Below are 22,253 nucleotides of genomic sequence, written 5' to 3' on the forward strand. Positions count from 1 at the left end.
CAGGTATTTGAGCCCAACCAAGTTTTTAAGAGTAGACTTTTTCTGTGAACAAAAGTGTGATTTTTTTTTTTTGTAATTTATGTAAATAAAGTGGTTTTGGTGTTGTTTTTTTTTACAAAATGGATTGTTCCAGAGCTCAGGCACAGCAAAACCTGACAGAAAGCAACAGACCCTCGCAGAGGGCAGAGCCACATCAAGACATGGGGGCCAGCAGAATCAGGGGACAACCCCCACTCACATCCTGCTGACCACAGTGGTGGCTGCATCAAGGATGGGAGGCACAGCTACAGGGACAGAATGACCTGCTCCAGTGGCTCCAGGGACAGTGGCTGTCCAGGGACAGCCAGGGGATTCAGGGCTGGAGGCTGTGGTCTTCTGCTTCAGGGGGATGATGCAGATACTGTTTTTGGCTTCTTTGATTCTCCACCACCGTCCCAGCCTGTGGATGAGAGAGGTGTGGGGATCACTCTCCAACAAGACCCAGAGGATGGGGAAGCTGCACCCCCATGCAGCACCAGGGAGGGGGGGACAGTACCGGTGCTCCTGCCCGATGCCAGCCACCAGGAAGTCACCAGCTGCTGAGAACTTGAGGCTGTTGACAAAACCCACCTGGAGGGGACAGGGCAGGGTAAAGGGACAGGACAGGGTGAGGGGCTCCCATAGGCTTCTCCTGCTTCCCAAGAAGGGGAGCTCCTGCTGAGACACCCTCCAGCCTAGCTCCAGAATTCCCAACCTGCCCATCCATCCATACCAAGGGGATGTCCAAGAGGTGCTCCACCTTCCGAAATCCTTCACCACACTTCCAGAGCTTCACACTGCCGCTGTGGGATCCTGGAGCAGAGAGAGGAGCCTGTCATGCACCCCAGCCCAGGGATGGGAGCAAGATGTATTTCCCCCACGGGCTGCCACCCCACACACCTGTGGCCAGGAGGTCACTGTTGCGCAGGGCAGCCACGGCTGAGATCCAGTAGGGCTGCTGCAGGCCCTGCACGTCCTGCTCTCCGTGCGCCTGCCGAGCCAGCGCCAGCGGCTTCTTCTTCGTCAGCCCCCACAGGGCTAAAGACCTGCGGGGGATGTGAGGGGTGAGGGGGCTGAGGGGGCATCCTGCCCACCCCAGGCACCATCCTGGCCCCGTGCTCACCCATCATCAGCACCAGACACCATGTGCTCCTCGTTGATGAGCTGGATACAGTCGATGGAGCCCCTGTGAAGAGAAGAGGCAAGTGCCAGCAGTTACAAGCGTGCTTTGGGATCCCGCATGGCATCAGCATCCCCACGGTGCTCCTGGCACCCACACAGCACTGCCCCAGCTGGACACACCTGCCCGCAGCCCCCTCTTCCACCCCAGACCTACTGGTGCCCAGAAAAGACGAGCTGTGATTCCTCAGGGATCTTCCAGAGCCGCACGGTGCCATCCCGTCCCCCCGCTGTCACACAGCACTCCCGGCTCAGGCTGTCCAGCCCAGTGATGATGTCCTGGTGTCCGAACCTGCAGGAGGAGATGACAAAGAGCTGTGGCAAGCATGGCCCTCTGCCTCCTCACCTCCTCAAGGCTGCTGGGCACCCCTTGGAAGGGTCAGTGGGATTTCCCCAGGTCTTACAGGGTCTCCACGTATGCGTTCTCAGCCACATCCCAGACCTTGACGCAGCGGTCGTGGGAAGCGCTGTACAGCTGGTGTGTGCCCTTTCGGAAGGACAGGCCCTGGGGACAGATGGACAGACACGGCACAGCAGTGAGGGATACTGAGCTGGCCCCACGAGCATTGTGCCCAATGCCCCCAACTCACCGAGACAGCGTCGCGGTGCCCTCTGAAGATGTGCAGGCGCTTGCAGGTGGCTGCATCCCAGATCATGATCAGCTTGTTCCTGTCTCCCGTAGCCTGGCAGACAGCAGGAGACACCTGAGACCTGCACCCTGGAGACCCACAGCCCACCCCTGCCTCCACTCCCACTCCATGGGCTTTGGCTGTCCCAGGGACCCATTCTTGACCTAGCAGGGGAGAGGGGCTGCTTTAATCCAGCAAGGCACATCTGGGCATGAGACTCTACCCCCAGGACCCAGGGAGAACACTTCCCATGGCCCTCTCTCCACCCCTGTCCCCATACCAGGTACTTGCCGTCCGATGAAATGGCCATGCAGAGGACTTGGGATGCGTGCCCCATGTGCTGCTCCTCCGTGCCCTTCTTCCCCCCGGGCACCACGCACAGCCTCTTCCCACTGTCCACCTCCCCTGCAGGAAAGTCATCACAATCACCCTCTGGGAGCCTCCTACCACTCCCAAAAGTGTCGGTGAGCCTTCCACAGAGCCTGGAATTATGCACAATCCAAGAATAGCCGAGGGCCAAGCCACCTCAGAGGGCACCTGGGTCCCTGCAGGGTTTGGGCTTGGGAACAGCCAGCCACAGCCCCAGGTGAACACTTGCATTTGATGAGGGAGCCGTCCTTGGAAGCAGAAAAAATGAATCTGTCATCAGGAGAGATGACGAGGCAGGTAACAGGCAGCTGGTGTCCCCGCAGCACACGGATCCTGGCTGGATCTGGAGACTGTACCTGCAGGAAGAGCAGGATGTGAGCTGGGCTGCCCAGGACCCTTCCCCAGGCACAGGAGTACCCCAGCACAGCACGCTGACTTCTCCAGGGTGCCAGCAGCAGGGAGAAAGGCTGTAGTGTGCTGGCCGTGCCTCAGTGTCCCCTAAGCTGGCACTTGCAGTCTGGCACCCCCAGCACCGGGCACTTACATCTTTGGCGACCAGGCGCTGTAGCCGGCCTCTCTGCTCCAACTGGGGAAGAAGGGGGAGGTTCAGAGGTGGCCTCAGTCCCGGTCCCGCGGGAAGGGGACAGAGCCCGCTGCCGCCGAGGGGACCGAGAGGCCGCGCCCGCCTCCCCGCTCACCACGTCCTCCTTCAGCCGGTCGCCGATGAGATCCACCGGCTCGAGTTCCTCCTCCTCCTCCGCCCGCTCCTCCTCTGCGGCGGGACAGTGCATGAGGGTCGGGCTCAGCGCCCGGGGCCGCCCCGCGGGGCACGGGCGCCAGGCGGGACTCACCGAGCTGGCGGAGCTCCTCCAGGTACTGCTTGGCCAAGCGCAGCTTCTTCTCCTGCGGCGTCTCCTCCACCTCCTCCTCCGCTGCCTCTCGCCGCCGCCGCCCCAGCAACGGGCTGCAGGGAACGCGTGCGTGAGCATCGGTACCGGCACCCCACAGGTACTGGCACAGCCTCCGGTACCGGCATCCCCCGGGCCGGCATCTCTCCGGTACCGACATCTCCCGGTATCGGCGCCCCGCTACGGCAGCGGCACTCCCCAGGCGCAGCCCTTACCTCTCTGTCTCAGAGTCGCTAGACACTTCCTCGTCGGCGGGCCGACCGGCCGTCGCCCGCGCTCTCCCATCGGCGCCCGGTGCCTGCGGAACAAAATGGGGCGATCGACGGGAGGGGACGGGAATGGGGACGAGCGCAGCAAAAGCTCCACGGCGGCGACCCCGACGAGGCAGCCCTTCCTCTCCCGCCTCCCTGTCTCGCTCTGGCCCGGCCCTTACCGCCGGCCGCGGCCGCCGCCGTGCCGCCGCCCCGCGCGGGGCCTTGGCCCGCCTGCCGCCCGCCGCCGCCGCCATGCTGCCGCCGCACGTGCGCCCCGCCGGCCGCCGGCGGGGCTCAGGCCACGCCCCCGACAGCGCCTATTGGCCGTGGCCGGCAGGATCCCGCCTCCTATTGGCCCTGCGGCACCGCCTCCCGGTCCCGGAAGCGCGGCCTGCTCCCGTCGGAGGCCGCGCTGTCACTCTGGTGTGACGTCACGTGCCCGCCCCGCCCCATGGCCCCGCCTCCACGTTTTGACCACGCCCCCTGGCGCTGCCCCCGCCCCTCCGGTCCCGGGGCCGGAGTGCCGCCGGCAGGGAGCGGCCACTCGTGCCGGGGACCCGCACCCGGGACCGAGACCGCTTCTCAGAGCCCCAGGGCCCCCAGCGCTGCCTCCTCTGCCCCCCGTGGCCCTTGGGGCCCAGTCCTGCAGCTGGCAGACCCCGTGGTGACAGTGACAGTGGGTTGGTATTTCCGAAATCATGATCAACTCGTTCTGCCCCTCAGGGACCCTCAACCAGCCTCCTCTGTCAGGCATGGCCTCTGCTCCCTTCCCATGACCTTTGTGGAGTTCCAGGGACCCGTCCTTGGCCGTGCTGTCTGTCTGGGATGGGTGATGCTCTAAAGAGCTAAAAACCGCTTTTGTCAGAAATTTTATTATGTACAAACAATCTCTTTTCTCTTTGGCACAGGGGGAGTCAGGGAAGGACACTGGGAATGCCCTGCACTGGTCTCTGCAAGGCAACAGGCCTAGGGAGAGCCTGTCCCAGCCTGTGCAAATGGATGCACCAGCTGGGCAGTGATGCTGCCCTCAGGCTCAGCACCCCAGAGCATGATAAGAGCAGCCGCCCTCTCTGGCTGGAAGCCTGTCGAGGCTACAAAGTTTTGGTCTTGGTGGCCCCAGGCTGCTGTGCAGCTGCTGCTCAGGCTCTGAGGCTGCAGGAACCCATGCCAGGGGCAGTGCGGAAGGAGCTGGGTGGACAAGGAACCCACCCATCACCTCCCCATCCATCCGGGCAGCAGCAGCAGAAAGGCAGCTGTGGTCATGGAGGGGAGCTCTACCTAGGAACTGAGCAAGCTAGAACTCACGGGGACACATCTGAAGGGTCCAAACTGCAGGGCCCAAAAGGCTGGCCAGTTTGGAAATCCTGCCTTGGCCTCATCTGTGTCCTGGTCGTGCAAGTGAAGGAGCTGTCCTGCACCTTCTGCTTCATCATCTTCTTGGTGGTGCCCTCTGTAAGCCCCATCACGACTTGATGGACACGGAGGGAGAGCTCCCACACAGTGTATCACTCCCTGGGGAGGAAGAGAGGGTGTGAAGATGGACATCCCCAGAACAGCCTTGCGCAGCCCTGCTCCAGAAGGGAGCGCAGCTGCAGCACCGCACGTCTGCCCAGTGGGGCTCGGTGTCCCTGGGACTGGAGGCCCTGCGGAGGGCTGGGCAGGTCAGGTAGGGTGTGCCGCCGTCCTGCCACGGCCAAGGGTCGGTGGCTCCCCGCGGGAATTTGGGAGCGGCCCGGAGCCGTGCGGGCAGCGCGGGGCCCCGGCCGGCCGGGCGCTGCGTCCTCCGGCCGCCAGAGGGCGCGGCGGGGCGGCGCGGGGCGGAGGAAGTGACGGCGGCGGCGGGGCCGAAGAACGGTACGGGCGGGACCGGGCTGGGCCAGGGCAGCGAAAGGGGACAAGGGCAGGGAGGGCTCAGTGGCGGCCCAGTGATGGGCCAGTGATGGGTCAGTGACGGGTCAGTGGTGGGTCAGTGATGGGTCAGGGTTGGGTCAGTGGTGGGTCAATGGTGGGTCAATGGTGGGTCAATGGTGGGTCAGTGGTGGGTCAGTGTTGGGTCAGTGTTGGGTCAATGGTGGGTCAGTGACGGGTCAGTGGTGGGTCAGTGGTGGGTCAGTGTTGGGTCAATGGTGGGTCAGTGACGGGTCAGTGGTGGGTCAGTGGTGGGTCAGTGATGGGTCAGTGGTGGGTCAGTGGTGGGTCAATGGTGGGTCAATGGTGGGTCAGTGATGGGTCAGTGGTGGGTCAGTGTTGGGTCAGTGTTGGGTCAGTGATGGGGTCAGTGGTGGGTCAGTGGTGGTGGGGTCAGTGGTGGGTCAATGGTGGGGTCAGAGATGGGGTCAATGGCAGGTCAAACGACAGGTCAGTAATGAGGTGAGTGTTGGGTCAGTGGTGGTCAGTGAGGGTCAGTGGTGGCGTTCAGGAGGTGCAGCCATGAGGTGGGAGCAGCGGTCAGCTGGGTGATGCCGTTTCAGTGTCTGTGTGTGAGCGCTCTGTGGTTTGGAGCAATCGGGGTGCAGGCAGGGTGAGTGCCCTGTGTGGGGGTGCAGCGTGGGAAGTGGGGGGTGCTCTGTGGGGCCCTGGACAGATGTGTCATTCACACCGGGGAAGCAGAACCAGGCGCTGTGGTTGGTCATGAGCCTGGGCTGCTTCCTGCTGCACTGGCACCCGGGGCAAAGGAGCCAGCAGCAGCGGGCAGGGTGAGTGTGAGCAGCGTGAGCGTGAGCAGGGTACAGGTGTGAGCAGGGTGAGCGTGAGCAGGGTACAGGTGTGAGCAGGGTGGGTGTGAGCAGTGACTGAGCAGGGTGACTGCGGGCAGGGTGAGTGCGGGCAGGTGGTGGCAGGCAGATGCTGTTGGAGTCCTGGCACGGCTTTGCTGGGCAGGCGGAAGGAAACCATCACCTACTCAGGAGTGCTGGTGGGGTCTGGCCTCTGAAGGGGACAGTACAGGCTGGGCTGTGAGTCAGTTGTCTTGGAGCTAGGGGGGTGACCCCACCATGCCTCCTGGGGGCACCTAGGGTGTGGGAAGACAGACTCAGGCCCTCCTTAACCCCCAGAGGGGAAGTGTGGCAGTTTGCTCAATCCTAGTTAATCAACTGGCGTGGTGGTTCCTCCTGCCTTCTGCCTGCGGCTTCTCCTTTGCAAGGGGAACTGCCAGGCTGAGAGAGGGGACCCCACAGCATGCTGTAGGATAGGGGTTTTCTGACCCCCTCAGAGGCTATTTGGGTTTCTCAGAATGCCGACTCTGAGGACATGTGTGATGAGCTAGCTGGTCTGATGGGTGCCAAGGTGGCAGAGCTAGTGGCAGGGGCTGGAGAGGAGGCAAGGCCAGCACTGTGCCTCCTGCCCCTCAGCTGATTTGGCAGTGCTAGACCTTGCTGCAGGTCTCATGGCATGATTTCCTGGAGCTGGCACCATGTGCCATCTCCCTGCCATGAATGTCTTGTTTGACCTTGGACCCGCCAAACCTCCATGAACTCATCTGGCTGTGCCAGAGGGGAACTGTGCCTGTACTGGGGCCAGTGGCGGGCTGGGGGGAACACACGCATGGTCTGTGCCTTACTGCCTCTAAGCTGTGACCTGCTTGGTTTCCCGTCAGTGAGAAGAATGGGTTCTGTGTCAGAGGAGCTCAGCTTGGTCCCCTTGCACCAGAGGCCGGAGCTGCTGGAAGCCTGTGCCAAGCTGCTGGGCGAGGAGTGGGGGAAGAGCCGGGCGTCGCGGCTCCACACGCTCCAGCGCTCCTCGGACGCCTTTCCCGCCTGCCTGCTGCTGCTGCGGAGCCGGGGCCCCAGCGAGACCCCCGCCGCCCGGGAGGGGCCCTGCGAGCTCGTGGGCCATGCCCGACTCTCCCGCGTGGTCAGCCGTCCCCATGACCTCTTTGTGGAGAGCGTGGTGGTGGCCCGGGCGCTGCGGGGCCAGGGCTATGGGCGGCGGCTGATGGAGGCCACTGAGCAGTGGGCCCGGGCCCGGGGCTTTCGCTGCCTGCACCTCACCACCCATGACAAGCAGCATTTCTATGCCCACCTGGGCTTTGTCCTGGGTGAGCCGGTGCAGAACGTGGCCTTTCTCAGCCCGGCTATATCCTCTGAGGTGCTGCGGCTCTTCTCCGCCCCTTCTGGGGCTGCCACTGCCACCACCACCAGGCCATGGGTACCCGCTGCCCCCCCGCCGCCCCTCGCCGTCCCCCCACCGCCTCCCCCACCGACTGTGAGCTGGGCGAGGGGTGTCCTGGCTGAGAGCAGCGAGCAGAGCCTCCTGGAGTCCCCACACCGCGATGCCAAAGGGCTCCCCATCTTCTGGATGAAGAAGGACATCTGAGGGGCTGGGGCCCCGAGCCGGTGATTAAAAGCAGTGCGGGCGGGAGCTGCCCGCCGCAGCACTGCCTGACTGCCTGCCATTCTTCAGGGCTGGCACCAGCTCCCCCAGCCTCCATGGTTCACCCTGGCCCCATTGCTGGGTGCGAGGGAGTGCTGGCAGGGAATGGGCAGAGTTCCCGTACCCTGCCCTACCTGGGCATGCTGCCTCTGCTCCCGCCTGGCCCCCAGCTCACCTGGCTGGGGCTCTGGGACCACCAGCATGGTGGGGAGCCAGGCGCACCCGAGGCTGTGGGGTTGGCACCAGTCCCTGGGGCACTGCCCAGTCCCACCAGTGTCTCCTCTACTCAGGATTTGCTGTGTGGCAGCTGGAGCTGACGGGAATGTGGTGGCCTCCAGCATGCCCACAGCTGTCCTCACTGAATAGTCTAGGGAAACTGAGGCACAGGATGGCTGGGGAGGCACTGTGGGAGTAGGGCATGGTGGTGGGGCTGCAGAATCGGGTCCCCTGCACTGCACAGTGAAGGGGGCAGGTGGCCAAACCCCCACTAAGGCAGCCGGCGTCAGTGAAGGCCAGAGGCATGGGAGCGGGAAGGTCAGAGAGAGCGTCCGGCCTCGCGACGAGGGATTAGCACTGTCCTTGCTGCATCACGCGGCCCTGGGCCCATTCCCTGCCTAATCCCCTCATTCTGGGCAGCTGGCCAGTGCCGGGCAGGGGCACCAGACCCCTCTGGCCCTCCCTGGGCTGTGAGGGACAGAGCTGCCCCTTTGGCCCCACCATGCCTCTTGTGGGGGACTCAGTCCTTGAGCAGGTCACGCAGCCTGGCTCAGCACTGTGCTGAAATGGGGACCAGGGAGCCTTGGTGCCTCCACTACAGGCAGGACTGGGAGGCAGCAGGGAGATGGAGGCACCAGGGTCAGTGGTTTGCAGTGCCACTCCAGAACTGTGCCATGGCTGTGGTGGTGCAAGCAGGATCTCAGCACCAGAGCAGCAGGCAGAGGTAACACTGGCAGTGCTTAGGCAGGAGTGGGTCTCAAACCCCCAAGTGTACCCAGTCCTGTCAGGTTTTGGGGTGGGCAGCATGTGCTTGCAGGACAGCCCAGCCCTTGTGGCCAATCCTAGTCCACCATGTGCCAGGGGGCAGTGCCTACATTGCTGGAATGCCCACTGCATCCTGCAGCCTCAGCCCCATGGCTCTCCTTTCCTTGCAGGGTGCCGGCCCCGCAAGCAACTGGTGAGGCGGGATGGTGCTGGTGCTGGCACTGTGGGCCTGCCTGGCACTGGGCACAGCCAGTGAGGAGAGCCCGGCACCCGAGCCCCTGGCAGGTGGCCAGCCCTTTGCCGTGGTGTGGAACGTCCCCACCGGGCGCTGTCAGCACCGCTTTGGCACGGGGCTGCCCCTCAGCGACTACGGCATCGTGGAGAACCAGGGTGGCCACTTTGCTGGCCAGAACATCACCATCTTCTACAAGAACAAGTTTGGGCTGTACCCCTACCTGTCACAGCACGGTGTACCCCATAATGGGGGCCTCCCCCAGCGTGTCTCCCTTGACGCCCACATCAACAGGGTGGCTGAGGACATCCGCCTCCTCCTGCGACCTGCTTTCCATGGCTTGGCCGTGGTGGACTGGGAGGAGTGGAGCCCTGTGTGGGCCAAAAACTGGGGAGCCAAAAAGATGTACCGGACAGCCTCAGAGCAGTGGGTGCAGGACCAGTACGGCATCCTGCCGGCACGGCAGCAGCACCGACTGGCCCAGCTGGAGTTTGAGCAGGCGGCACAGGCTCTAATGGAGGAAACACTTCAGGTGGGCCGAGCCCTGCGCCCTGGGGGGCTCTGGGGTTTCTACCGCTTTCCCGACTGCCTCAACAGCAACTGGGCCAAGGAGGCAAACTACACCGGGCAGTGCCAGCCGGCGGAGGTGCAGCGCAACAACCATCTGGGCTGGCTCTGGGCCACATCTTCCGCCCTCTACCCCAGCATCTACCTGCCGCTGGCACTGCCGCCCGCCCTGCGCCGCCGCTACGTGCACCACCGGCTGCGCGAGGCCCTGCGCGTGGCCGCCTTCGGGGCCGACGGCCTCCTGCCCGTGATCGCCTACTCCCGCCTCTCCTTCCGCCGCTCCTCCCGGTTCCTGCAGCTGGTAAGCGCTGTGGGGCCGCAGCTGGCCGCGGGTGCGATGCGGGGTTTTGGTTGGCACAGGGACAGAGGCTGTGTCCCCCAGACGGGTCACGTCTCTGTTCCTGGCAGGCTGACCTGGTGCACACCATCGGGGAGAGCGCGGCACTGGGAGCGGCTGGACTGGTGCTCTGGGGAGACATGTCGTACTCCCACTCGGCTGTGAGTATGGCCCCCCGCAGCACTGGAGGCAGTGGGCAGCAGGAGATGGTGTGGGACGTACGGGGTGGCCACATCCCCCAGCCCACCAGGGAGGGCTGGCCAGGTCTTTGTTGCTGTGGCGGGTTCTCACTCGTGCTTCCTCCCCAGGAAAGCTGTGCCAGCCTGCGCCACTACCTCGTGTCCACCCTGGGTCCCTACGTGGCCAACGTGACGGCAGCAGCCCGAGAATGCAGCTATGGGCAGTGCCATGGGCACGGGCGCTGTGTGCGCCGGCAGCCCCACGACCTGGGCAGCCTCCTGCACCTTGGCCCCGGTGCTGGCCCGCGGGCTGCCTTCCGCTGCCACTGCTACCGTGGCTGGGCAGGTGAAGGCTGTGCCCAGAGGGTACGGCTCAGCCCTGCCACCTCCTGCCAGGTGCCCGCCCACGCTCACAGCCTCTATGGGTACAAGGATCTCACATCCTCTGACACCTGCCTGCCACAGGGCACGTGGGGCTGGTGACAAAGGCCAGGGACCACCATGGTCCCCTACTCCAGCAGTGTTGCTGCTGGCACTTCCTAAATAACCTAAATAAATTCTCCTGGCACAGCTGGCATGGTTTTTGTGGCAAAGCTGGGGGACTCTGTGGTGTCCCCATGTTGGGCACAACTGCCATTGCTGCTGAAAGGCAGCACAGCCCCCAGTTTGCCTCTGGATGGGTCCAGCAGTGAGTCAGTTTTCCTGAATGGGCTCTGCCCTGATCCCATGAGCTGGCAGCCCCTTTACCCTGGGAAAGGGGGCCTGGGGCACTGCCACAACCTGCTGTCCCTTTGCCACTGGCACTGTGCTGCCAGCAGCCCTGACCACGCCACCAGGCCCCCCTCCCCATAGCTATTTTTATCGCCCCCCAACCGTGTTTCTCACTGTCCTATTTTAAGCGGCGCAGTTGGCGCACCGGGAACCCAGTGCCCAGCTCCTGGGGGCCCTGCACCGCCTCACTGCCCGCTCACACTGCCCAGGCACAGGGAGCCATGCCCAGGGAGGCTGCAGAAGGTACACTGGGGAGTGGGCTTGGGGCTGCTGGGGGCTCTAGAACCCCAGGGGATACCAGGCGATGCAAGGCTGTGGGGTTGGGATGGACGCAGTGGACAGATGGTGATCTCTGCCATGGGGTCTTTGGGCAGAGATGCCTGCCCAGGGAAGAAGGGGGTCCTGGAGGGCTGCAGGTGTAGGGCAGCAGGGTTTGGGAGGGTACAGGCAGCTGGCATGCACAGCCCCCTGTGCCAAACCTATGTGACCAGCTGTTCCCCCCCACCTGGGGCAAGTGGGTGCAGGGCTGATGTGGGTACCTGTGGAGCAGTCCCTGGCCAAGGGTAGGGCTGTGGGAAGGGTCTGAGAGGACCCTGGGTACCACCTGAGGCCCCCCAACCCTAATGCCTGCCAGCCCTGTGGATGACACACAGTCTGGACAAGCAGCAGCTCGGCGCCACGCTGCCCTGCGACACGCCACTGACCCCGGGAGGGATTGGGAGTGGGCACAGTGCCAGCCTGCCATGCTCTGCCAAGGGCACAGTGCGTGGGCCCTGCCCACTGCTCAAAAATACATAAATACCTAGAAAATAATCTTTTCCCTCAACCCCAATGCAGGCACAGTTGTTTCCCAAAACAGTGCTGGAGCCTACTTCCAAAAAGCCCTCCCAGTCCTATGCGATGTGCTCACTAGGGCAATGGGCCCCCTGGCACAGCATACAGCCCACATCTCCATCTGTGCACCCCCAAGCAGCACAGTATCTGCAGGGGAAGCTGGGCCACACCACAGAATGGCACTGCCCTGCACCTGCCCACCAGCTTCCAGCTGGCCCTTGGAGCCCCAGTCAGTCCCACAGTGCCTGGGCTATCCTGGCTGGGGGGTGGCACATTCCTGCCCCCAAGCCAGGGCCAGATTCCAGCCCCACTAACAAGGCTCCGGGATCATGGCCACCAGGCACCCGCTAACTGCTCTGATGACAGCGGTGGGGCCAGGGGGGGACACAGCCAGTGCTTGCCCACTGTGGCTGCAGGGCTGGGCCAAAGGAACACCAGTCTTGGCTGCCTGCCCTGGTGCAGCACCAGGCTGCCAAGGCTGACATCCCCCTGACAGGGCTCTGGTCGCACAGGGGTGCCCAGGGCAGGCAGAGGCTGTGGGCAGGGCACAGGCTGACCCTTTGCCTCTGTTCCAGCAGACAGCACGGGAAGGGCTGAGGGTGCTGCGCCGGCAGAGCCTGGGGACCCTGACAGCAGTGAGTCTGGAGCCATCAGCCTGCGCCCCGTGGAGTCCATCAGCGACCTGTACTGGGCCTCGGGCGGGCACAAGGGCACAGAGGGTGAGAGCACTGCAGGGGGACTGAGCAAGTCCGGGCTGTGCCCGTGGCCAGGCTCTGACCCCTTCTCTCCCCTGCCTGCAGGCAATGGCCCGGCTCCCTCCAGCAGCCTGCACCGGCCTCCACCTCGGCCCGTGTCCCCCGTGCCCCCGGCGCTCCTGCCCACCCTGCGCCCCGTGCCCCCCGCCAGCTCCTGCCCTTGCCTCGGCCCTGGCCACCCCCTGCTGCTGGCCCTGCTGGCACTCCTGGCACTGTCGAGCCTGGTCCTGGCCACACTGGCCATCTACCTGAGTGGTACGTGGCACTGGCGGGGGGGGAGATGGGGAATTGTGGGGGGCCGACCTGCCCGCCCTCAGCACGCTCCCATCCTCTCCCCGCAGTCCTGCAGAGCCAGTCGGTGCGGGCGCTGGCCCAGTGGCTCGAGAGCCAGGAGGACGCCGTGCACCAGCTGCGGGCAGCCAGCAGGCAGCTCTGGGCTCGCCTCAACGCCAGTGCCCAGCCTGGCGGGCACCGCTGAGCTGCTCCTGGTCCCACCACGGGCTCTGGGTCGCCACGGGAAGGGGCACCGAAGGGCAGGAGGGGGGAGCAGGCAGCCTTACCCACTGAGACCTGGCAGCATTGCCCCTTGGGGCACAGGGGCAATCCCGGACCCTGTCCCAGACTGTGAGAGAAAGAAACTGGGCTGTAAGGACCTGCATCCGCCCCAGTGACAGCCCTTCCTCTTAACAAGGCAGAAGGCATACTTTATTTAGCCTTTTAATTACCTCTTACAATCATAGTCTTAGAAAATCACCATGATAGATACATTCCCAGGGTGGCAGGCACTGCCAACTGGCATGGCCCCATGCCCGCCTAGGCAGTGGCCCCCCTGTAATTAATTTCCCACAAGATTACTATTTCATATAAAGCATTTGGCTGGAAAAGGGCTGAGAGTGGGCAGCTGGCAGGACTGGGCAGAGCTTCCCACTCCACACTGCCCTGCCACCATCACTGATGCCAGGCTGGCTAGGGAGGCAGGGGCTGTACCCAGCATGGCAGGGTGGAGAGAATGCTCCTGCCACAGGCACAGACACCAGGACCAGCTGCTCTACAGCCCTGCACATCTCTGCCCTCCTACCCACCCTTCAGGCTGTGCCAGGCCACCCTGGTGCCCCTGCAGGACTGGGGAGGGTATACACGAGCCCTGCCACTGAAAGGGGCTGCTGGAGCCTGGGTTAGGCCCCCTCCCACTGTGCCACATGGACCCCCAGCCACAGAGCAGGCACATGGCAGCATGCCACCACCTCCCCCTGCTCTTCTTTTATCCTTCCTATTTCTTGGTTAAAAAAATAAAAGACGGGGCAGCCCCGCCTTGGGGCAGCTCCAGGCATTAAATACTCTGCTGTACATGAATAAAAGCCCGAGGGCTGGGGGCACCTGCCCCTCACAGTGCTGGGTCTGCAGTCCAGGTGGGCTGGGGGCTCTGCCCCCCTCTGCCCATCACAGCACATCCGCCCGCTTGTCCCGCACGCGGCTCCGGGCTTTTGTGCGGGCTTTGAAGGCAGCCGAGTTGTAGAGGTGCTGGAAGGAGAGGGAAGGAGAGATTAGGGTTTGGGATGCCCCTCTGCCCACCTCTCCAGCAGTGCCCACCACACTCTGGCACTCAGGCACTCAGTGGGAGCCCCGATGGCAGAGGAGGGGACTGTGGGCACACATCTGGGAGGTGGCACCCACCTTCTCAAAACGGGAGACCTTGCTGGCTTTCAGAGCAGCCGCATCCAGCACCAAGGGGGGCCCGAGGCCGAAGATCTCCCGTAGCAGCTCATTGTTCTGTGAAAGGAGGGGTCTGTCAGCACCCACCAGCACCAGCCCAGCACTCCCTGGTGCATCTGCCCAGCCCATACCTGGAGGTGGTGGTGGATGCCAGAACCCAGCACCTCCTTAAAGGCTTGGTAGGTGCGCTGGCGTGCCCAGCTGTCCAGGTACATGCACTCCAGGCCAAATCGGATGGTCTCCTCCTGGTACTCCCCACTCTGAGCAGAGAGAGGGGCACCAGCAATAACCTGGACACCAGCCCTATGTGTCCCCTGGCTCTCCAGACAGGAAACATCAGGCAGCTGGGAAGCAGCCACACAGTGGCAGGACAGGGCAGCACCAGGCTCCGGTACCTCAATGAAACGCAGGATGTCCCGGAAGATGGATCGCTGCCTCCGTCGGTCTGTCTTGGCTCGGTACTTGTTGCTCTCAGTAGCCAGGACCTTGAGTTGGGTACACAGGAACTCTGTATCTTGGTGGCACAAATCCTCCTGCCAAAAAACAGAGGATTTAGAGGGAAGAGCACTAGGCACTGCCCACTGCCATGGCCAGGACAGGGCTGGGGAATCACTGGGGCTAGCCCCTCTGCCAGGGTGCCTGCTAGTGACACCGGTCAATGCCAGCTCGGCCAGGGCATGTCAGGGTGTCATAGTAGCTCCCTCCCTGCTGCCTGGTTAGTGCTCACCCACTGCTCCCATTGCCACAGCCCATGCCTTACCTCCAGGTCCTGGGCCAGCTCGAAGAGCAGTGCAATGGTTTCCCCAGCCAGGATGCGCAGGGCAACGCTGCTGCTGGTCAGCAGTGGGGGCAGCTGCAGCCAGTGACTGGGACAGGGAGGCAAGAGGGCAGTCTCAGTGGCCAAGCACTGCCCCAAGAGCTCAGTACTCCACAGCTGGCTGCCCCACACCAGCCTCCACTCACTTCACACCCCACTCACTTGTCCAAAATGCTCCTGAGGTGGGACGGGGGGCAGATGGTGAGGAGCAGGGACCATGACTGGAGCGCGCTGCAGTGCAGAGGCCCGTGCTGGGCAGGTGCTGAGCCCCCTTCGCCTGTACTGGGGGGGCTGAAGATGCCCTCCAAGCAGGACAGGCATGAAACCAGGTCCTGGAGAGAAACTTTGCCAGTCAGACCACAGCTGCCATGGAGATGCCACACTGAGCTGTGCACTGGGGACCAAAGGGGACCCACCATACCAAGGGGGACCAAGGGAACCCCCCCCAAGGGGTGCCAGGAGCCCCCTGGGACAGGAGAGGCTACTCCACCCACAACACCCCATCTGCTGGCTCCCCCCAGCTCAGCTCCAGGCTGCCCAGGGAAGGGGCCTGGGCTGTCACTCATGTGCCCGTACCCCTGCTCCAGCTCAGCTCCAGGCTGCTCTGGCACTGTGGGCTGAGGGCAGGTGGCATGGCAGCCCCTGGGTGCCCTCTTGCAGGGGTAGGATGACACCCAGGTGCAGTTACCTCGAGGTCAGCAGCGGCAATGTAGCAGCACATGCCCAGGGCCGTGGCACACTGGCAAGAGAAGTGAGGGAAACGCAGTCAGATCAGGCCAGCTGGGTCATGCCGGGCCTGATCCAGCACCCAGCCAAGGGCCAGCCGGGTTGGGGCGCCCCTGCTTTGCCCCACTGCACTCCATAGCGCCCAATCCTGTCACCCTCCCGGGACTGCAGGGGCTCCCGAAGGCATTGCCTGGGCTCTCCCCAATACGGAGGCGTCCCCGGGAGGAAAGGGGCCAGGCCTTACGCTCTGCCGGGCGCTGGGGCTGGCTGTGCTGTCTGTCAGGACGCTGACGAGCAGGGGCTTCAGGCTGCGGAACACCTCTTCTCCCTCCGGGCCAGAGCCCATCTGGAGGCAGAGGAGGGTGAGGACGGTGCCCGCCAGCGCCTGTTCTTCCCCTTTACCTGTGGGCAGCACGAGAGACCTCCCTCAGACACGGCTCACCGGCCCCGCCGCCCTCCGCCCGCTGCACCCTGACCTTTCTTGAGGCACTTCTCCAGGGAGTCGGTGAGCGTGAGGCGGCGCTCCAGCAGGAACTCGGACAGGGTTTTGGAGGACAGGGCCAGGCGCAGGCTCTGCAGTGCCGCCTGCCGCGCCTTGGCGCTGCGAGACACGGCGGGACGTCACGGGCTGGGGGATCCCGCGACGGGGCACGTCCCTGCCCCCGGCTGGCAGCGCTGGCAGGGGCCGGCAGCGTGCCCGGAGCGCCCACGGGGGTGACGGCCGCTCCTCACCTCTTGTCCAGGAGGTTGTCCATGTGCTCTTTCAGCCTGTCCTCTACCTCCTCCTCCTGGCCTTGCTCATTCGCCGCCTCGCTCCCTGCTCGGGCGGCAACACGTGAAGCCGGGAAGCCCGAGGGCGGGGGACACCGCGACCCACGTGGGGGTCACCATGGGGTCCGCGTGGCTCACCTGGTCCCTCGTCAGCGGGGCTGGCGCTCTCGCTGGCACTGCTGCAGTGGCTCAGCACCTCGCTGCCGGCCTCCTCCTCGCTGCCGGGCGAGCTCGCCCGGGCGCTGCCGGTGCCGCCTGCGGGGGTTCGGGGCAGACTCGAGTGAGCCCGGCGCTGCCAGCCCGGCCATGTCACACGCGGCCCCGACCCCCCGGTCCCCTCGCCCGGGCCCCCCCAACTCACGGCGCGCGGCGCGGCGGGAGCGCGGCATGGCCGGCGCGCGCGGACCCCGCGCCCCGCCCCCGCCGGGACGGCCCCGCCCCCGCCCCGCCCCCTGGGCGCGCCCCCGCCATCTGCGCATGCGCAGCGGGACCTGCCCGAGCCCCGTGTCCCCGTCCCTGTCCCCGTCCCTGTCCTTGCCCGCCTCCCTGCCCCTTTCTCTGACCCTCTCTCTGCCCCTCTCCCTGTCCAGGCGCTATGTTCATCCCTGCTCCCTCAGTATCCCTGCCCATGTCGCTGCCCCTCTCCCTGTCCTGACGCTATCTTCATCCCTGGTCCCTGATAGGAAAGATGCCTACTGATGTCTTTACAAACAATTCGATGGGTGAGGGTCTTTAGGAGAAATAGGTGTTCATGTCTTTGAAATGGGTCTTCATGTCTCTACTAACCTTAAGCCACCCAGGTTTGGCACAGAACCCAGACAGTTTGACTACAGCTTGGATTCCTGAACTGTAGGACAATAGACAAATGGGTCAGCACAAAGTCCGTTGCAGAACTCAGCCTGAACTTCTGAACTTCAGGGGAAAATGACAGGTTCAAGGAACATGTGGGTGAGGGTTCAGGAAGGCTGTACCTTCCTAGTACCTCAACCAATGGGGAAAGGAAGAGGGCAACATGCGGCCGGGAGTTAGGATGAAAGGAGGCTGCATCATCTAGCATCAGGAGAGAAATTCCGTGGGGGTATGGCTCAGTGGAGTCTCCCTCTTTATTCAAATAAAGTTGCAGGACTCCTCTGTCTCCTTTATGGACACTGGCTTTTCCTAATGTGATTTTCTGCACATCCCTGCCCCGTCTCTGTCCTGGCTCTATCTTCATCCCTGACCACTCACTATCCCTGCCCATATCCCTTCTTCTGTCCCTGGCCCTGCCTGCATCTCATTAGGAAAATCTCATTCCCTAAGTAAAGTACCAATTAGTCTTTCTAGTATGAAATGGTTTGGCCTTTACTAAGATCCATATACCCCCTATTATGCTGTACACTGCATAGCTGTGGCTGGGTGGGCAGGCAGATAAGGCTGACAGCCTGGGCCCTCCAAGACCTCCCTGAGACCCTCCTATCATCTGGCCTCACAGATAAGTACCCCTTGACGTAGTGAGACTGACTCCAGACTGACTCCAGAGAAAAGAAGGATGCCAAAGCCATAGAATTGCACTGGCTTTACAAAGCCAGCAGGCTTTGTAAATGGGGACAGCAGGGAATTCATGGAGCCTTGTTGTACCCCAACACTTGAAGGGTGCAAGAGCCACATGTGAACTACATTTGGGGTGCTTCAATTTGGCTGGGACAGCCTCTGGGTGTGAATAAAGAATGTCTCTTGTCATGCTCATCTGGTGTCCTGGTCTTGCTCCTCAGGCTGCACGGGTCAGGTGTGAAATGTTCATGACACCCGTCCCTGCCCACAGCCCTGCTCCTGCCTGTAACCCTGTCCCCAGTGCTGGTCCTCTCCCTGCCTCTCCTCCTAATATCCCTGCCCCTGCCTGTATTCCTGCCTTGTTGCCACCCAATACTAAGGGCACACCTATCCCTGCTCCTGCCTGCATCCCTGACCTGGCCATTTGCTGCTGCTGCCAATCACAGAATCATGAATCACAGGGTTGGAAGAGACCTTTAAGATGATCGAGTCCAACCCAGCCCTAACACCTCAATTAAACCATGGCATTGAGTGCCACATCCAGTCTTTTTTTAAACACATCCAGGGATGGTGACTCCACCACCTCCCCGGTGACTCCACCACCTCCCGAGTACTTTATCACTCTTTCCGTAAAAAACTTTTTTCCTAATATCCAACATCTCTACTCCTGTCCTTGTCCCTGCTCGTGACTGTATCCCTGTAACCCTGCCAATCTCTCCTGTTTTATCTGTACCCCTATCCCTGTCCCTGACCCCAAATGAACCCTATCTCCCACTTATTCATATCCCTGCCCCTGCTGCTGACCTTTCACTGCCCCATCCTTGTCCCTATTCCTTCCCCTTCCCCACAGCCTCTACCTGTCTCCTGCCCATGTCCTGACCCCCTGCCCCTTTTTGCTCCTGCCCCCATTCCCTATCCTGTTCCTCTTTCCATTTTTGCCAGCCCCTGCTCCCAGGAGCACACTCCCCCTCTGCCTACAGCCCCCGCCCATCCTCCTGCCCTGCCTGACCCTGAGCCGAGTTCCCAGGTGTGAGTTTGTGTTATTTGCTCTTCCCAGTTTATTTGGGCCAGGGGGCAGTCGCGGGTTCCTCTGCACTTTCGTTTCCAGCTTGGCAGAGGCAGAAGCTGAAATTGCGTCAGGAACAGAAACTGAAACTCCCAATCTCCCAGCTTAAGACAGCACGGGCTGCAACATCCTACTCGTACTACCTGCTGCCTCCTGCTCCCGGGATCGAGGGGCACCGCGAGCTCTGCTGATGCTGCACCGGCCGCATCCCACTGCAAGGGAGGGCACCAGCCTGCCTGGTGATGCTGGCATCAGCCGTGTCCCACTGACGGTGTTGACACCAGGACCCTCGGTGAAACTGGCTATGTCTTCATCTCATTGCCTACAGTGATGCCAGGGCATGTGCTGACACTGGTGACAGCCTCATTCCATTGCCCGTAGTGACACCAAGGTAGCTGGTGGCACTGGCCACATCCCATTGCCTCTGCTGACACCATGGCACAGCGTGGGCCATGTCCCAGCACTGGCTGTGCCCCAGCCCGGGCACTTGAGCCGCCAGAGGGGGACTGGTGCCTGCGGTGGGGCTCTGCCTTTGTCCAGCTGGGCACCCGGGGCAGACCCTGTGCCACCGAAGGCACCGGGGCTATGAGGTCCCACAGCAGCCCAGAGCCAGCCTGCAGGCAGCTGCCTCTCTGCCACCGCCACCCGAGCTGGATGTCAGGGTGCCGCGCAGCCACTCCTGCCCCCTCCCAGCCCCCGCAGGGGTGGCACCGGAGACACCCGGGGCATCCAGCGGAAACGAGCCGGGGCCACCTTAAGTTCCCAGCGGTGACGCATCGGGGCGGTGGCCCGGGAAGGTTTAAAAGCTGCTGCAGACCGAAGCAGGCTGTGGGGGGCGGAGTGCTGCAGGCAGGAGTAGGTTTAGGAGGCAGCAAGTCAGAAGAGGGCAAAGGGAGCGATACACCTGTCAGCATGGATGTGTACCAGGTGGCATCCGCGAACGGGCTGAGAACAGTAAACGCCAGGGAGCTGGATGGCTGGATTGCAAACACCCTGCAGCCCAGCACAGCTTTCTCCATGCAGGTGAAAGAGACAGTGTGGCAAATCTGTGAATTCCTGAAGAGGAACTGCTTTGAGGATAATATCCACGTTCAAAAGACCGTCAAGGTGAGTGCCGCCCAGCTTGGGGGCCAGCTGACACCCCTGCAGCCACCCTTCCCATTGTCCCATGCTCCAGCTCCTGCCCTGCCTCAGTTTCCCTTGGCAGCTCCAGGAGTGGTGGCAGGCGATCCTGATGCTGGCAGTGGTGCTGAACAGGCAGGGTCTCTCTCTGCAGGGTGGATCAGCAGGAAAGGGCACAGCTCTGAAGAACAACTCTGATGCTGATGTGGTGCTCTTCCTCAGCTGCTTACCCAGCTACCAGGAGCAGAAGAACAACAGAAAGGCTATCCTGGATTTGATCATGATAAAGCTGAAGGCCTGCAGGGAGACCTTGAGGTTCGATGTGTCCATTGGTGAGCCCAGGTACAAGGGTCCTGACAGCACGCCACGCTCCCTCAGCCTTACTCTGTCCTCCAGGGAGACTAGAGAGTCCATTGATGTGGACATCCTGCCTGCCTATGATGCTTTGGGTAAGGGCTGCAGGCTGGCACAGGGATAGGCAATGATGTCAGTGCTGGGATGGCTCTCACCCTCCTTCTCACCCCACAGGGCAGGTGACCCAGGATGCCCCACCAAATGCAGAAGTGTATGTGAGGCTCCTGCATGCCTGCAGCCACCCCGGGGAGTTCTCCCCCTGCTTCACTGAGCTGCAGAAGATGTTTGTGAAGCATTTCCCTGCCAAGCTGAAGAACCTCCTGCGCCTGGTCAAGTACTGGTACAAGGAGGTGAGGGGCTGCCCAGCTTTCCCAGTTCCCAACAGACACCTATCCCAGCCAGCTCTCACCTCCATCTGTGTCTTCTCCCCAGCTGCTGAATCCACAGTACCCCAATGCTGACCTGCCCCCTAAGTATGCCCTGGAGCTGCTGACCATCTACACCTGGGAGGAGGCCACAGGCTCCTCCAGCAGCTTTGACATGGCTCAGGGCTTCCGCACAGTGCTGGAACTGCTGTGCCGGCACCGGGAGATCTGCATCTACTGGGAGAAGTACTACTCGCTCCAGCACAGAGAGATTGGTGCCCATGTCAAGGGGTTGCTGCGCAGTCCCCGGTGAGGACCATGCCCAGTAGGATTGTGCCCGATGGCCCCATGGTTGCCCAGGGCTGACAGCAATGCCCACTCTGTGTTTGCAGCCCTGTCATCCTGGACCCTGCTGACCCCACGGGGATCCTGGGCCAAGACAAGAACTGGGACTTGATGGCACAGGCAGCTGCCAGCTACTGCCGCTCACTGCCCTGCCTTGCAAACGTCCAGCCCTGGGAAGTGCAGGTAAGGCTGCCTGAGCCTGTGAGTATCATAGTCCCCCACCCCTGCTCCTGCTGTCTTTGCCCACTCGCTCTTCCGTCCCTGCAGCCAGCCCGGCCCGTGACCATTGAGGTGATGCAGCTGTCAGGCACCAAAATGAGGCAGCGTGTCAGCCCCTACATCACCATCGGGCAGCTGAAGGAGATGATCCAGCAGAACTGGGGCATCTTGCCATACAGACAGCGCCTGGCACAGCAGGAGCCAGGCAGAAACAGCATCACCCTACAGGACTGCGATACCCTGGCCATGCATGGCATCTTCTACAACACCACGCTGGTGCTGCTGCAGACTGAGCCCCAGAAGATGGAGGTCTTTGTCAAGGATGATAAGAATCGGAGCACTACCTACACGGTGCTGCCCACCGACACTGTCCGACAGCTGAAGGAGCAGATCCAGGCCCGGCAAGGGCCTTCTGCCAATGAGCAGCGCCTGACCTATGGCCGCAGGGAGCTGGAGGACCAGCACACGCTGGCACACTATGATGTCAAGCCCATGAGCACAATCTACATGCTCCTGCGGCTTCGGGGGGGTGCAGGCCCCCAGCTCCCCTAGCTCCCTGCCTGCTTGACCTCCTGAGCATTGCCCTCAGCACCAGCCCATACCCCTGTGTACCCTCCTGTCATGCTGGAAATAAATGCTTAGTAGATCCTTGTGCTGCTTGCTCTGTTGGGGACAGTGACAGGTGTCACATAGGGTAGTCAAAGGGGTTGGAGTCACCAACCCTTTCTGATGAAGGGGGACCTCGATGCCACAAGCTGCTGGGATGGCACAGGGACACAGAGCTGGAGTAAAGCAGTGCTCCCTGACCCCAGGGTGCTTGGTGGGGTCAGGGATGTCAGCC

General features: G+C 62.6%; 6 protein-coding genes across 10 annotated transcripts; 4 read left to right on the top strand and 2 right to left on the bottom strand.

Moving 5' to 3' along the window:
• Positions 1–57: 57 nt before the first annotated feature.
• RRP9 (ribosomal RNA processing 9, U3 small nucleolar RNA binding protein) lies at positions 58–4,914 on the bottom strand. Its single transcript, XM_053953572.1, has 15 exons — positions 4,663–4,914; positions 3,319–3,401; positions 3,047–3,159; positions 2,894–2,967; positions 2,740–2,781; positions 2,425–2,551; positions 2,107–2,231; positions 1,788–1,880; positions 1,602–1,702; positions 1,355–1,489; positions 1,142–1,204; positions 919–1,064; positions 752–831; positions 536–609; positions 58–439 (listed from the first exon to the last, which is right to left on the bottom strand). Exons 1-15 carry the CDS (start codon positions 4,900–4,902, stop codon positions 235–237), a joined length of 1,701 nt encoding a protein of 566 aa, XP_053809547.1. The 5' UTR covers positions 4,903–4,914; the 3' UTR covers positions 58–234.
• On the top strand, positions 3,144–10,595 carry HYAL3 (hyaluronidase 3). 3 transcript variants are annotated; one of them, XM_053953575.1, is made up of 4 exons: positions 3,144–3,203; positions 8,880–9,809; positions 9,917–10,006; positions 10,154–10,595. In XM_053953575.1, the coding sequence occupies exons 2-4, from the start codon at positions 8,913–8,915 to the stop codon at positions 10,505–10,507; spliced, it is 1,341 nt and encodes a 446-aa protein (XP_053809550.1). In that variant the 5' UTR covers positions 3,144–3,203; positions 8,880–8,912; the 3' UTR covers positions 10,508–10,595. The 3 variants fall into 3 exon arrangements, with proteins under 3 accessions (XP_053809550.1, XP_053809548.1, XP_053809549.1); XM_053953573.1 differs by lacking the exon at positions 3,144–3,203 and adding an exon at positions 3,859–4,037; XM_053953574.1 differs by lacking the exon at positions 3,144–3,203 and adding an exon at positions 7,624–7,691.
• NAA80 (N-alpha-acetyltransferase 80, NatH catalytic subunit) lies at positions 5,225–7,679 on the top strand. Of its 3 annotated transcripts, none has more exons than XM_053953576.1 (2): positions 5,225–5,300; positions 6,953–7,679. In XM_053953576.1, exons 1-2 carry the CDS (start codon positions 5,297–5,299, stop codon positions 7,669–7,671), a joined length of 723 nt encoding a protein of 240 aa, XP_053809551.1. In that variant the 5' UTR covers positions 5,225–5,296; the 3' UTR covers positions 7,672–7,679. The 3 variants fall into 3 exon arrangements, with proteins under 3 accessions (XP_053809551.1, XP_053809552.1, XP_053809553.1); XM_053953577.1 differs by having other exon boundaries at positions 5,250–5,311; XM_053953578.1 differs by lacking the exon at positions 5,225–5,300 and adding an exon at positions 5,949–6,053.
• Positions 10,596–11,016: 421 nt separating the features above from the next.
• On the top strand, positions 11,017–13,034 carry LSMEM2 (leucine rich single-pass membrane protein 2). The gene is made up of 4 exons (XM_053954140.1): positions 11,017–11,038; positions 12,208–12,348; positions 12,430–12,639; positions 12,726–13,034. Exons 1-4 carry the CDS (start codon positions 11,017–11,019, stop codon positions 12,860–12,862), a joined length of 510 nt encoding a protein of 169 aa, XP_053810115.1. The 3' UTR covers positions 12,863–13,034.
• Positions 13,035–13,067: 33 nt separating this feature from the next.
• On the bottom strand, positions 13,068–16,804 carry IFRD2 (interferon related developmental regulator 2). Its single transcript, XM_053954138.1, has 12 exons — positions 16,773–16,804; positions 16,550–16,666; positions 16,373–16,457; positions 16,117–16,241; positions 15,885–16,042; positions 15,603–15,653; positions 15,077–15,246; positions 14,858–14,963; positions 14,493–14,630; positions 14,229–14,357; positions 14,059–14,154; positions 13,068–13,905 (listed from the first exon to the last, which is right to left on the bottom strand). Exons 1-12 carry the CDS (start codon positions 16,798–16,800, stop codon positions 13,825–13,827), a joined length of 1,284 nt encoding a protein of 427 aa, XP_053810113.1. The 5' UTR covers positions 16,801–16,804; the 3' UTR covers positions 13,068–13,824.
• A 2,956-nt stretch (positions 16,805–19,760) lies between these two features.
• LOC128794103 (2'-5'-oligoadenylate synthase 1-like) lies at positions 19,761–22,042 on the top strand. The gene is made up of 6 exons (XM_053953741.1): positions 19,761–20,114; positions 20,284–20,578; positions 20,658–20,833; positions 20,916–21,157; positions 21,241–21,376; positions 21,461–22,042. The coding sequence occupies exons 1-6, from the start codon at positions 19,920–19,922 to the stop codon at positions 21,962–21,964; spliced, it is 1,548 nt and encodes a 515-aa protein (XP_053809716.1). The 5' UTR covers positions 19,761–19,919; the 3' UTR covers positions 21,965–22,042.
• The last annotated feature ends 211 nt before the right edge of the window (positions 22,043–22,253 follow it).

The sequence above is a fragment of the Vidua chalybeata genome, chromosome 12 (genome assembly GCF_026979565.1).
Source record: "Vidua chalybeata isolate OUT-0048 chromosome 12, bVidCha1 merged haplotype, whole genome shotgun sequence".
Lineage (NCBI taxonomy): Eukaryota > Metazoa > Chordata > Aves > Passeriformes > Viduidae > Vidua > Vidua chalybeata.